Source organism: Crinia signifera, chromosome 3 (genome assembly GCF_055691185.1).
Source record: "Crinia signifera chromosome 3, ASM5569118v1, whole genome shotgun sequence".
Lineage (NCBI taxonomy): Eukaryota > Metazoa > Chordata > Amphibia > Anura > Myobatrachidae > Crinia > Crinia signifera.
This window is the reverse complement of record NC_139219.1, coordinates 283,710,353-283,724,815: the sequence shown is the minus strand read 5'-3', so window position 1 is coordinate 283,724,815 and position 14,463 is coordinate 283,710,353. Positions and strand designations below refer to the sequence as shown.

The 14,463-nt window shown below is 46.6% G+C and overlaps 1 protein-coding gene and 1 long non-coding RNA gene across 6 annotated transcripts in view; both read right to left on the bottom strand.

Annotated features, from left to right (window-relative positions):
* Positions 1–736: 736 nt before the first annotated feature.
* SPHKAP (SPHK1 interactor, AKAP domain containing) overlaps positions 737–14,463 on the bottom strand; it is a 170,998-nt gene continuing 157,271 nt past the window's right edge. For all 5 annotated transcript variants that reach the window (XM_083178312.1, XM_083178308.1, XM_083178309.1 and 2 more), the window contains 3 exons: positions 9,532–9,578; positions 7,056–7,240; positions 737–1,349 (listed from right to left, as the gene is read on the bottom strand). In XM_083178312.1, coding sequence (XP_083034438.1) covers positions 1,206–1,349; positions 7,056–7,240; positions 9,532–9,578 — 376 coding nt within the window. In that variant the 3' untranslated portion in view covers positions 737–1,205. The remainder of the gene's footprint in view (positions 1,350–7,055; positions 7,241–9,531; positions 9,579–14,463) is intronic.
* Positions 11,550–13,686, bottom strand: LOC146064609 (uncharacterized). The gene is made up of 2 exons (XR_014471831.1): positions 12,633–13,686; positions 11,550–12,549 (listed from the first exon to the last, which is right to left on the bottom strand). It is a non-coding gene; the product is annotated as an uncharacterized LOC146064609 (long non-coding RNA).

The following is a 14,463-nucleotide window of genomic DNA, read 5'->3' as shown; positions in this document are numbered from 1 at the left end:
CATCTTAGTAAATTTACCTCAGTGAGCTTGATTCAATATTGCACATACTGTCCTCATATATGCCAACCGCAATGGTAAGTCCTATGGGGATACGGTCGTTGGGTCACCAGCAAGTTGTTAGACAGTCATTAGGTTGACACCGTTAGGTCGACATGGGTTAGGTCAACAGGGTCATTAGGTCGACATGGGCTTTTTCACTGTTTTTTAGCCTACATGTGCCGACAGCCAGCATTTTATGCCCTACCTTCCATTAGGGAGTGGTGGGAGAATAAAATAGTGTGCTGAGCATAGCGAGGCACCGCGCCCAAAGCATGGCAAGCGCAGCGATCCATGCGAGGGGATGCGGTGCACTTTATCCTGTGTCCATGTCGACTGTGTCGACATCCGGGTAAAAAAACAGTGAAAACCCCCATGTCAACCTTTTCACTGTCGACCTAACCCATGTCGACATAATGACCCCGTCGACCTAATGCATGTCGACCTAGACTCATGTCGACCTTTCTGCGTGTTGACCTAATGACTGTCTAACAACTTGCTGGTGACCAACTGATCCACACCAGCCCTATGTGACTATCTATGAGTTGTGCAGGAGATGTGACTGAAAATGGTGTGCATACTACATACACCACTCGGGCTACACACCCATGGGACACTTCTCCGTGTGATTGCCTATTCATTATTAAACAAAACAAAAATTTCATTAGACACATGAATTTTCGGGTAAAGATATGACATGTTTTGACAGACAGTCTTTTTAATAATTTAACATACAACAAGCCTCAGTTACATAATATGGAGAAAATCACATAGCTTTGTGCTCTAATCTTAAAGATAATGTATTATGCACTGACAAGTCAATGCAGGTCCACCAATCACAGCGCTGGCGTCACCGTACCACTTCAGGGCCAATGTATATACCTCGTACAAAGTTCAGTTTCTACAGATATTAAAAATGTTTTCACAGTCCATTTCCACTCGATATGTTCCACTTGATATATATATACATATATATTTATAGAGACTAGAAAAATATTAAGCAGGGCCCACATGCCTAAAAAACTGTCTAATACATTCCAAATATACAATCTGTCAGTCCGTTCCCAATCACGGTACAAAATAAAGTATATTCTGTTTTGCGTTGTAATGAAGATAAAGACTTGATATGCTGGACTCCATGATCGTCCCACATGTAAGACAGCTATATCCTATCCCATCTCCAGGAGCCAGTCAAAAAAGTTGGGCACTGCGTCACTCCCTTGCACCCGTATCTTCGAGTGGAGGATGAGGGCGCTGAAAATATCTCCAATTTTCCAAGACTTTGCTTGAACCAGTTGTGTGACCTCCAGGAACTTAAATGGAAAGAAGGAAGAGGGTTTGGAATAGTTGTTAGTCTTAAAAGTATGCATGGGTTCCAGAACAAGATGCATGTTTGCATTTTTTTTTTTAAATTAACATTTTTCCTCATTCAGTTAGCTTTCATACCACATGTGTGTAGATATACAGTATATATATATATATACAAGGTGATTAATCGCGCCCTACGGGGGCTCTTCACACCGTCGTAAGGGGCTGCGCCCCCTTAATTTGTGGATGTTTGTATTGTGAGAAATATGGTTAGAATTGTATGAAAGATGGTTAGGAAAAAAAACAGTTTGTATCCCAATTGCACACTGAATGAGAAATATACATATAATAATCAGCTTGCCAATAAAAGTGTTGTATGAAAGATGCCCTGTATTGCAACTTGAGTTATAGGTGAAATGTGTTAAATAGAGAGCATATGATGTGGAAGGGGGTGTGTATTGTTTTGTTTAATTAAAAAGCGGTTGTTTAGGTGCGGGGGTGCCAAGAATCGCGGAAGGGGGGGCGCCGTGAATTGCGGGAGGGGGGGTCCGCGAATCACGGGAGGGGGTCTGCAAATCGCGGGAGGGGGCACGGGAGGGGGCACGGGAGGGGGGTGTGAATCGCGGGGGGGTCGCAAATCGCAGGAGGGGGGCGCGGGAGGTGCCGTGGGGGTCCGTGAATCTCGGGAGGGGGTCGGCAAATCGCAGGGGGGGCTAGAATCGCGAGAGGTGGGGCGCGAATCGCAGGAGGGGGGTGTTGTGAACCGCGGGAGGGGGGCGTGGCAATGCATGGGAGGGGGCGTGGCGAATCGCGGGAGGGGGGCGCGGGGTGCCGTAAATCTCGTGGGGGGGGGGGGGGGGTGTGCAGGGGGGGGAGGGCTTGAATTGCGGGAAGGGGGGGTCCGCAACAGGGGGGTTGTGGGGGTCAGTGAATTGTGGAAGGGGGGGTTGTGGGGGTCCATGAATCGCGGGAGTGGCGTGGGGGGTGCTGTGAATCGCGGGAGGGGGGGTGCCGTGAATCGCAGGAAGGGGGGGCCACGAATCGCGGGAGGGGGTCTGCAAATCGCGGGAGGGGGGGTAGCAAATCGCGGGAGGGGGCGCGGGAGGTGGGGGTCCGTGAATCGCGGGAGGGGAGCTAGAATCGCGTGAAGGGGGCCCGAATCACGGGAGGCCCCAAATCGCAGGAGGGGGGGTGCCATGAATAGTGGGAGGGGGGCGCTGCGCTTTGTTGGAGGGGGGCGCGGCGAATCGCGTAGGGGGGTGCCGTAAATCGCGGGGAGGCCCGCGAATCATGGGAGGGGGGATCGAGGGGTGGTGCAAATCGCGGGAGGGGTTCTGCGGGGGGGGTGCTGTGAATCACTGGACGGGGTGGTCCACAAATCACGGGGGAGCACCGCGAACCGTGGGAGGGGGTCACGGGGGTGCCGTGAATCACGGGAGGGGGGGGGTCGCGGGGGGTGCCGCGAATCGCGGGAGGGGGGGTCACGTGGGTCCCGTGAATCGCGGGGAGGGGGGGTGTCGCGGGGGTCCCGCAAATAGCGCGAGTCGCGGGGGACCCGCGAATCGCATGAGGGGGGGTCGCGGGTGTCCGTCCTCAGGCGCAGGGGTTCACACTCGCCGTCAGGGGCAGCGAGCCCCTGTGACGTTGAATAGGGGGGACAGCGAGGCTCCGGAACACGGCGGGCAGTGGCGAGTGTGCAGCGAATCCTAAACAGGATTCGCTGCACGCCGTCAATATTCTCATTGAATACGGCCCAGAGAGTTCAGCTGCTTAATCTTCCCAGATAATCTGCCAGATATCCCTGCCTGCAATAGAAGTGCATGCCACTGAGTGGGACACAGTGGAAGTGACTGCTAACAGCAGCAGCAAGAAGCAAAGAGCCCCACGTACTCAGAGGAGACCCTGGAGAGTGGAAGACAGCCTGGAGAGTGGAGGACAGCCTGTGCAGGACAGCCTGTATCAGCGACACCCAGTAAAGCATGAGTCTGACTATCACAAACCTGTGTAACAGTGTGCTCCCTGCTAGAGCCAAGTCTGCACCACTCACCCAAACTCCAGTATCAGCAGAGGAAAGTACCCACAGAGAGCACAGGCAAAATATAGCTCCTGGCTATAGAAGTGGTCCCTGTCAGACCCCCCCCCCCCACAGCAGAGTATAACAGGACTGCCCTAAGTAAGACTGTGTAACATCACCACTATAAAAGGACCTCTCAGTAGACTGTGAATGCAGAGACTTGATTTAACCTCTATGTGCTAGAAGCTGCTTTGAGTGTGGGATTCAGCATTAACTAAGCCCTGTCTAGGGATTTGAGAACACTTAAATGAGTTGGCCTTTGACTGTTTTCATTTAGCAAGACTCTGTCAGCCACTGACCCCCAAATCCAAACTATGTGCTTTTATACTTACTGAGCCAACCTAAAGAGACTGCTACATGTCCCTTGACATGCAGGATCATTACAAAGAATCTAAATACTCCAGCCTCAGGATAAGTACGTGGTTCACAAAGCAAACCGTTAACTATTGGTTAGTAGAGGACTGGCCAGCGATACCACACAATACAGAGTAATTAATAACTTATAACAGTATATTGTATATTGTACTATTCCGTTAATGATGCTCACAGAAGTGTGCAATGCTTTGTTTGTTTAATACCGTAACCCATTATTACTGAAGGGGATCATTATACCCTCACCCAAGAGTCACAAAATAAACCATTATAATTGTACCAACTTCCTTGCGAGCAAAAAGACTCCTAACCGGACTGGAAAAGAAGAACTAAAGTTACCTCACAGTGTAAACGCCACCCAGGTCAGGTAAACTGGGCCTTCCCACTGGTAGCGGGGGTTACAGATACCCTGACAATCAATTGTATGCTTCCCATACATGCTGCGATCCCGGCGTGCGTTGTGGGCTTAAATAGCATCCATCACATCACATTGCATGCCTTGTGCATGCAATGCGATGCAATGTGATGAAAAACAAGTACAAAAAGTATGTGCAGCACATACTTTTTGTACTGTGCGATGAGGTGCTGCGGGAGCGCGCACCTCAAAGCACACATCACACCGCCGGTAGACGCAACGTGTATGGGCGGCTAACGAATTAGCTTGTACAATCTAGAATTTCTAGTTTCATCAATGATGTGCAAGTCATCCTGGTCCGTGGCAGCAAAACAGACCCAAACTGTGATACTGCTACCACCATGTTTCACAGTTGGTCATGAGTTTTGTTGGAGTACATCATTTGGGTTTCTACAAAAACAAGTTTTGATTTAAGTCACAAACTTCTCATTTACACTCATCCATTCAAGACTCATTCTTCCATTCTTATTCTCCATTATTCTTCCGGCTCATCAAAGATGCCTTCATAGAATTTTGAATGGGCAGTAATGTTCATCTTGGCGAGCAGTAACTTTGTGGTAGATGTATGAAGCAGTGATAAGGGAGGAGAAGTGATAAAGTGCCTGGTACTTAATCACCGGCCAATCAGCTCCTGACTGTTAAGTTACAGGCTGGGTTTAAAAAGGAACAGTTAGGAGCCAATTGGCCGGTGATAAAGTACCAGGTATTTTATCACATCTCCTCCCTTATCACTGCTATATTAATCCACCCATTTGTTCTAGCTGTAATCCCATGCATACTATTCTTTGGACGTTATCCTTGGGCATTTTTGATCTCACAGAATATTATATTTATTGCTTTTGCAGTGATTTTTCTTTATGTCGTAGTGAAGAATAAAGATATAGGGTGACATTCTATGGGATGAGATAAATGCACATTTTTTTTATCGCACCACTTCGCCCTTTTTAAAATCGCAAGATTGGCCCGTTTTTCGCATATTTAATGAGATGCGAAAAACGGGCCAAATAGTGCGAATAGGTGCGAGGTGGTGCGATGTCTTTAGTCCTGAAAATGTGTGATTTTCATGTCTGAAAACGCTGGTTCCCAAAATACGGGGGACAAAATGACTAGGGGCCCCCTGTATTTTAAGAACCAGCACCAGACACAACCAGCCAGCAGGGTAATGCCACAGCCGGGGGACACTTATTATATAAGGTCTGGCTAATTTGCCCATCAGAACCTGGTCTGATTTTTGGGCGAATTATAGACACACTTTATACAAATCGCATACCATTAAATATGCGATTTGTATATTTTTTCATGTGAAAACATCTGGATGCGATGTGCTGCGAAAAGCAGCCATCGCATTTCCAGTGTGTCCAACTTGTTGGCAAATATCGCACTTTTTTCACATTTTCGCAGCTCATTAAATATACGAAAATGGAAAAAAATGCGATTTCGGCCATTTTTGCGAAAAAATCGCAAAAGTCTATTTTTCTCATCCCATAGAATGTCACCCTCTATCTAGATATAATTTCCCAGTTTAGTTACCATAAACTACTCTGCTTTATGACATCCTCAGAAATCTGATAATTGATTGAGGTAAGTCATTCATTGGCAAAAGTATGTGGTGAAGATCAGCATTTTGTAGTGAGAACACTGGTTTATGTTTAATAAATAGGACAAAGATAACCAATCTCCCACAGCTGTCATCCTATTGCTTGAGATGGCTAATTATCCCCTTCAGAAAACTGAAAATCTTAGAGGTTACATTGTTTTTTTTTTAGACAAAGAAATCTATTGCATGTTCAATAAACTTAGCCTAGGTCCGAACATCCCATTACCACCCAGTTACACCCATTTAGCTGCAAGCAGAGTTGTGACCGAGGGCAGTATTCAATGAGGATAATTCGCCCTGTTTCACGGCGAATTTGTGCTATTATCACGTTGGAAGGTGATTTTTTGGGTCAGAAAGTGAATCACCCTATTCCACTTGCACTTCTCGCCGTCTTTCTAAGTGATTTTCGCCGTGTGTCGTCGTGTAGCAAATTGCCATCTTTTCATGGTGAAGTGGAATGTGAATTTTTAAAATAAAGTTGTTGTTTTACATTTGGTGTCAAAAAATCAGGAATTTTATTCTGTGAATGGGGCATGCTATTTTTATTCATGTGCTTATAGCACATGAATATATATTTAATTAAAAAATATATATATTTTTTTACACATAGCAGCCAGCAGGGGGCCGGGAGCCGAGAGCTGCTCATTAGATATTCATATATTCACTGCTCCCGATCATTACATATGCACGATCGGGTGCAGTGAATACCCGGTCCCCTGCTGGCTCTCCCGGGGGGCAGCATGTGCTGCCTGGCTCCCGGGGAGCCCACCTCCCCCCCACATAGGTTCTGGGGCAGGCAGGGAGACTTCCATCTCCCTGCCAGCCGCCGTCCTCAGGCTTGCAGGGGTTCACATTCACGGTCAGGGGCAGCAAGCCCCTGCCTCATTGAATACTGTGTCAGCGAGGGCTGGCAGCGAGGGCTCCAGCCCTCCGGAACACGGCGAATGTGCAGCGAATCCTAAACAGTATTCGCTGCACATCGCGATTAGGGACATTGAATACTGCCCTGAGATGCCCTCTAAGCCACTGCTCTAAAGCTCTTGGCACTTGTGCAGTAAAAGTGTTTATGTACCAGGATGATAATATGAATGCACAGTGATGTGTGATTATTCCAGCACTGAGATATTGCCCCATACAGTATCTGTGTGTGTTTCTAGTCACTGTAGCCTTGGACATCTGCTCTGTATTCACATTCTATTTATTATCAGTCTGTGCCATTCACACATCATGAAAAACCCAAGATTGGACAATACCTTCTGAATACTGCTTTCCTGAGAATGTGTGAAGTACACAGTGGGTATTCCTAGCTCTGACGCAGCGATCCACTGTAATGTTGTACGTCGCTCCCGGTCCGAGCACTCACAATCCAGGTCAATGTTTAAGACTGACACTTCCTGCTGACAGCTGACAGTGCCCACTGATAACCCCGAGGTACATTCTGTAAAGAGAGACAACAGGAGTCTGAGCTTCTGGTAGATGCAATTTATTGTATACAATGAAGGACATTTAAGAAAACCTTTGTAGAAAAAATGTTGGAAGGCATTTATATACTAATACATTATAACAGTACTGGATACATTATAACATTTAACAGTACTGGAGTTTCCTGACTAGCAAATTGCTTTATTCATCAATATACTCTTTGCGAATAGAGAGGAGTGATAGAGAGAATACTTTTCCTCTGTTACACCATAGCAATGGTTTCCTTGTCAGAAAAATTAGGTATTCCGGAACTCCCATATGACTTTGCCTTGTAGACAGTCAAGTTGCAGAACATTGGGGTTGTATTGTATAAGCAATCCAACCCACACTTTGATCATCAGGAAACTGTGCAAGTGCAGGACCTGTTCTGAACATGCGCAGAATGGGTCATGTGATCTCATTTCAGAAATGAAAACGCCTCTTCTGCAGCCCACACACGCACCGATTCCAGCGTGCGTTGTGGGCTTAACTAGCACACACAGCATCGCATCGTATGCCTTGTGCATACGATGTACATGCGATGCGATGCTGTGCTAGAAAAAGCTAGTACAAAAAGTATGTGCAGCACATACTTTTTGTACTGTACGATGAGGTGCCGCGGGAGCGCGCACCCCATCGTACAGCATCGCACCGCCGGCATCGGCACGTGTGTGGGCTGCATTCCTGTTCTTCGCAGGGAGAGGTGAAGTGTACTTTAGGTGGCTGGCACTCAGGAAATAGGGGCATATTGCCTCCATTTTCTTGGTTTCGCAATGCAATCCGGCGACTGCAACAATGCATTACTTCAGACTTGTTCAGGTACTTGTGTATTAGCTGGGCGCCCAATTAACATACGTACGCAGGCGTAGGCTAAGCTACGCTGTCAGCGTAGTCCAACTGCTGCCTAGCGTAGTTAGCATAGTTAGCGTAGTGACTCCATGGCAGCCCAACGGCTGCCTAGCATAGTTAGCGTAGTGACTCCACGGCAGCCTGGCTCTGTCCCCGGCATCCATGGCTCTGTCCCCGGCGTCCATGGCTCTGTCCCCGGCGTCCATGCCAAGCCTAGTGAGCGCCTCTCACACATCGCCGGTAACCGCCAGATCCCCTGCGCTGGAGGACGCCGGCGGAAAGGGGATCATGCGTGCGCCGGTGGAGAGGCGCTTCAGCTGTCTGAGACGCAGGTGCATCTCAGACGCTCCTGCATCTCAGTAATTTTTCGCATGTGCGCCTCATGCAGAAAAAGCATCCCATGCACAATAAAGGAGGCATTTTCAAACCTCCAGTATCCACGCCAGCCCAAAGCATTGCGAGCGCAGCGATCCCCATGAGGGGACGCGTTACGCGTCCTCCCGACCTGTTCATACCCCCACTATCCACATCGGCGTGGAGTTGATTTTAAAAAGTTTGGCGAGCGGACGCGGAACACATGTGAAGCAAGCCCGATTCGCTTCGGGCTAAGTGGCTCGCTGCGCTCACCACACTTTTTAAAATCAACTCCACGCCAACGTGGATAGTGGGGCTATGAACAGGTCGGGAGGACGCGTAACGCATCCCCTCGCGGGGCTCGCTGCGCTCGCCGCTGTTTGGGCTGGCGTGGATACTGGGGTTTTTTAAAATGCCTTCTTTATTGTACATAGGACGCACTTTGTGCATGAGGCGCACGTGCTGATTCTGACAGGGACGCTCGCGGGAACACTACGCTACTTCTGATTGACTACGCTTACTAATCTGGCTCTGACTGACTGCTAACTACGCTGGTCGCGGGAACACTACGCTGATTCTGACAGTGCCGCTACTCTATCTACGTACCGGGCACCCGGCTAATACATAAGTACCCTTGTTCATCCTGTACTGAGATCTCATTGCAAATATAGCATTTGCAAATGCAGGAAAATGTGGTATACACCTCCTCCTGCATTTATATTGCTAAGGATTGTATATGCTAAGCTGCTGCAAGCATCTTAGCACATACAATTCATGCTGAATGATCCATGCTGAATGACTTTCATTTACAGAAAGGAATGATTAGGAGAGAATCTAGGAGACCATTGGATTAGAAAAAAAGGGAGACAATATCAAGCTAAGGAATCAGATCCTTTTGGGATGACTGTACTAGATAAAAATGTTAGGACTTTTTACTTAGGGAAGTGCTCTGTTATTGATTCCAGTTCTTTAGAATATATCTTACTGTATTTGTGGATAATGTAATTATATTTTTATTCGGTATTTACTACAACAGAGAATCTCCCATTGAAGCCTGTGTCTCACCATCTGGATTTTCCTGTAGATCTTTGGTCACAATCTTCTCTGGTTTCCTTGGAAAGAAAATAGAGTAATTAAGCATATTAGTGGGGCAAATAAAACAACAATAACATATTAATCATTTATTTACAGTGGAATGGCCAGTTGCAGAACTACAACATACAAGACAGAGTAGAACATGGTATGAACACAGAAGACAGTACACAAGATAGTATGGCCCCCAAAGACACAAGACAGGGTAGAGCATGGCCACTGATCACACAAGACAGGGTAGAGCATGGCCACTGATCACACAAGACAGGGTAGATCATGGCTACTGATCACACAAGACAGGGTAGATCATGGCCACTGATCACACAAGACAGGGTAGAGCATGGACACTGATTACCCAAGACAGGATAGAGCATGGCCACTGATCCCACAAGACAGGATAGAGCATGGCCACTGATCACACAAGACAGGGTAGAGCATGGCCACTGATCACACAAGACAGGGTAGAGCATGGCCACTGATCACACAAGACAGGGTAGAGCATGGCCACTGATCACACAATACAGGGTAGAGCATAGCCACTGATCACACAAGACAGGATAGAGCATGGCCACTGATTACACAAGACAGGATAGAGCATGGCCACTGATCCCACAGGACAGGATAGAGCATGGCCACTGATCACACAAGACAGGATAGAGCATGGCCACTGATCACACAAGACAGGATAGAGCATGGCCACTGATCACACAAGACAGGATAGAGCATGGCCACTGATCACACAAGACAGGGTAGAGCATGGCCACTGATCACACAAGACAGGGTAGAGCATGGCCACTGATCACACAAGACAGGATAGAGCATGGCCACTGATCACACAAGACAGGATAGAGCATGGCCACTGATCCCACAAGACAGGATAGAGCATGGCCACTGATTACACAAGACAGGGTAGAGCATGGCCACTGATCAAACAAGACAGGATAGAGCATGGCCACTGATTACACAAGACAGGGTAGAGCATGGCCACTGATCACACAAGACAGGGTAGAGCATGGCCACTGATCACACAAGACAGGGTAGAGCATGGCCACTGATCACACAAGACAGGATAGAGCATGGCCACTGATCACAGAAGACAGGATAGAGCATGGCCACTGATCCCACAAGACAGGTTAGAGCATGGCCACTGATTACACAAGACAGGGTAGAGCATGGCCACTGATCACACAAGACAGGATAGAGCATGGCCACTGATTACACAAGACAGGGTAGAGCATGGCCACTGATCACACAAGACAGGGTAGAGCATGGCCACTGATCCCACAAGACAGGATAGAGCATGGCCACTGATCACACAAGACAGGGTAGAGCATGGCCACTGATCACACAAGACAGGATAGATCATGGCCACTGATCACATAAGACAAGTTAGAGCATGGCCACTGATCACATAAGACAAGGTAGAGCATGGCCACTGATCACACAAGACAGGGTAGAGCATGGCCACTGATCACACAAGACAGGATAGAGCATGACCACTGATCACACAAGACAGGGTAGAGCATGGCCACTGATCACACAAGACAGGATAGAGCATGGACACTGATCACATAAGACAAGGTAGAGCAAGGCCACTGATAACACAAGACAGGGTAGAACATAGAGGGTGATTCAAACCAGCTCAGTGTGGGCCAAATTCGCTACCCTGGCTGATTGTTGGGGTTTGTGCAAGCCCTGGGATTGAATGCCTTTGGTGTTCCCTCCAGGATGGGCAGAAGGGGGTGGGCAGAGGGCGGACTCAAGGACCACCTAGCATTTTATGGGCATGCCCATAGAAATGCTGGGCGTACCCCTGAGAATAAACTTACTTCTATCCACGAAGCAAGGAAACATCATTAGATGGGGAGCTACCATCAAACGATTTTTCCCTTGTGCGGCCACATGCGAGCGGATGTTTAAGCGTACACATCTGCTCGCATGCTAGTGCGGGGATTCGGTCAGCGGGGGGGGGGGGGGGGTGGGGGGTGGGCAGTGTTTGCCTATGTAAGTGCTGCCTAGCAAACAGGTCTGAATCAGGTCCATAGTCTGAACACACAAGACAGGGTGTAGCGTGGCCCCCAAACACACAAGACAAAGCATGCCCATGAACATAGATTGTGAATGTCATTTATTGGACCTTATTTTTGTCCTAGCTTTGCCGGTGTAATTCATACTTCATATTTTAGAATTCCAACTTTTTTAAAGTATATTTTATTTTTTTCCGTTAAACAGATAACACACAAAAATAACATACAAACAAATGTCATTAACTTATGCATTCCAAATGAGAGACAAATAAACAATATTGTTGGCATAGACTCAACAAAAAAGTATTCAATAGAGAAAAGTCACTATGCAAATTCTATGAAAATATTCAGAGATAATGAGATTCTAAGCAGAAGTTTAGGAACAAAGCGATTCACATAAAATGAAAGGAACATATTATGAAAGAATATTCATGCATGACAATAGTGATACAAACAAATCAATACGTTGGCATATATGGAGACGAGTTGGCATGAGATGAAAGCAAAAAGTTGGCAAATAAAACGCAGACAACACATTACAAGTTAATCATCAGATTCAAGGACATATCCTGAATTACTCCAAAATCCCCAAATCTTACCATATTCAACATTTACGTTCGGTATATAATGTTTAGGACAAAAGAGAAAAAGGGACTGCTTTTTGGGGAACGCACTGAATGAATAGAGTCATAAAATATAACTTTTAATTGTTTATTATTAATAATCCCACAGTTAGCTTATATGGGAATGCAGCGAAAAATAGAGGTTAAAAAGTTTTTGGACATACAGACATATACACACTATGTGCTCAAAAAGACAGAAATAAAGTGTTTAAAATTACACTTGAATCCTGTCCGAGAAATGTTTGTTTAATAATTGCCAGTGATGTGGTATTATACATAGAGAAGGTATACCCTTATTTAATGGTTTTTGCTGTTGTTTTATATGAGAGAGTTTATTTTCCCTATGTAGGGTATATATAAAGCACTCATGGGAAAGTGTGGTATTTTTCCGTCTTTTTGCAGATGAATAATTGGGTCAGTGGACGAATTACTGCATTTGGTAACCAAAGGAATCCAGGTTTTTAGGCAAAAAATGTGAGAATTCTAGCACTTAAAGTTCTTTAAATATGTTCAGGATAGGAATTGCTTTAAACAGTGGTAACCAGTCCTCGAGAGCTACCGTACCAACAGTTAACATTTTCCAGGTCTCCTCACGGAATCACAAGTGAAGTACTGTATTTAGCCCCACCTGTGGATCTTTTAAAATGTACCAGTGAGTATTGTAATGAGTGCACCTATGCACCTGCTGGGTGGGCTGGAAAATGTGAACTGTTGGTAGCTCTCGAGGACTGCAGTTGGCTGCCCCTGGCTTAAAGTGTATTACTGAAAATAGGTTGCCCATCAGGCTGAAGTGGATCTTGGCAATACCCTGGTGATCAAATCCAAAAATCAGGAAACGAAATTGATTATAATGGAGATACAAATGAATTGATCACACATTGTTTACTTTCACAATGCCTGAGTTTTGTAGCCACACACTTTTGTAGTATGAAGAGTTACATTGATAAAGATGAATGCAGATATCCACATTCTACCAATGGCCACACCCAGGGAAACGGAGAGAGGGGAAGGGAGGGTACAGTATATAGCACCCAGGTCTCTCTTGGAGTCTGGGCTTGCTGGTGAAGCCTAATTAACCCCCCCCATAAAAGTGTACCACTTCCATAAACAGCATCTGACAGTTTATGACCACATCACCAGTATCAGGCTTCACCAAGTTCTCAGCGGCACTGGCATGAACAAATTATTTGACGCTTTATATTAAATAACTACCTAGAAGTCAACTCAATTAGGACCGATACAAAGTCACTTGTTTCAGTGTGATATACAGGCATCCTATTGGGTTTCTATAAAAAATGCACAATGTATGTAGTCATTGCTGTGAGTTCAAACCCCATCACAATCGACACACTGTCCATGGATTGCCGAGTCCTAATCGGAATGGCTGCCTAGCATTCACAAGCATGGCTCGTTTTATTCTAGTCCTCATTCTCATGACTTCCATTAGACAACTTTTAGCCGGGGGGGGGGGGGGGGGGGGGGGGGGCAAGTCAAGAGCACCGGCCCATAAGTAACAGCGCAGCTTTAAATGGAGGTTTTTATTTTAAAAATATTTATTAATAAAAAAAAATAATAATAGGACACCAAAGGCTGCTCCCCTGTATAATAATAGGACCCCACAGGCTGCTCCCCTGCATAATAATAGGACCCCCACAGGCTGCTTCCCCTGTATAATAAAAGTACACCACAGGCTGCTCCTCTGGTATAATAGTACACCACAGGCTGCTCCCCCTGTCTTATAATAATAACAGGACCCCACAGGCTGCTCCCCCTGTATAATAACAGGACCCTACAGGCTGCTCCCCCTGTATAATAATAATAATAATAACAACAACAACTGGACCCCCACAGGCTGCTCTCCCTGTATAACAGGACACCACAGGCTGCTCCCCCTTTATAATAACAAGACCCCATAGGCTGCTCCCCCTGCATAATAATAATAACTGGACCCCAGAGGCTGCTCCCCCTGTATAACAGGACCCCACAGGCTGCTCCCCCTGTATAACAGGATCCCACAGGCTCCCCCCCCCTGTATAATAACGGGACCCCACAGGCTGCTCCCCCTGTATAACAGGATCCCACAGGCTCCCTCCCCCCCTGTATAATATAATAACGGGACCCCACAGGCTGCACCCACTGTATAATAATAATAACCGGACCCCACAGGCTGCTCCCTTTTATAATAACAGCACACAACAGGTTGCTCCCCCTGTAGAATAATAATAACAGGACCCCATAGGCTGCTCCCACTGTAC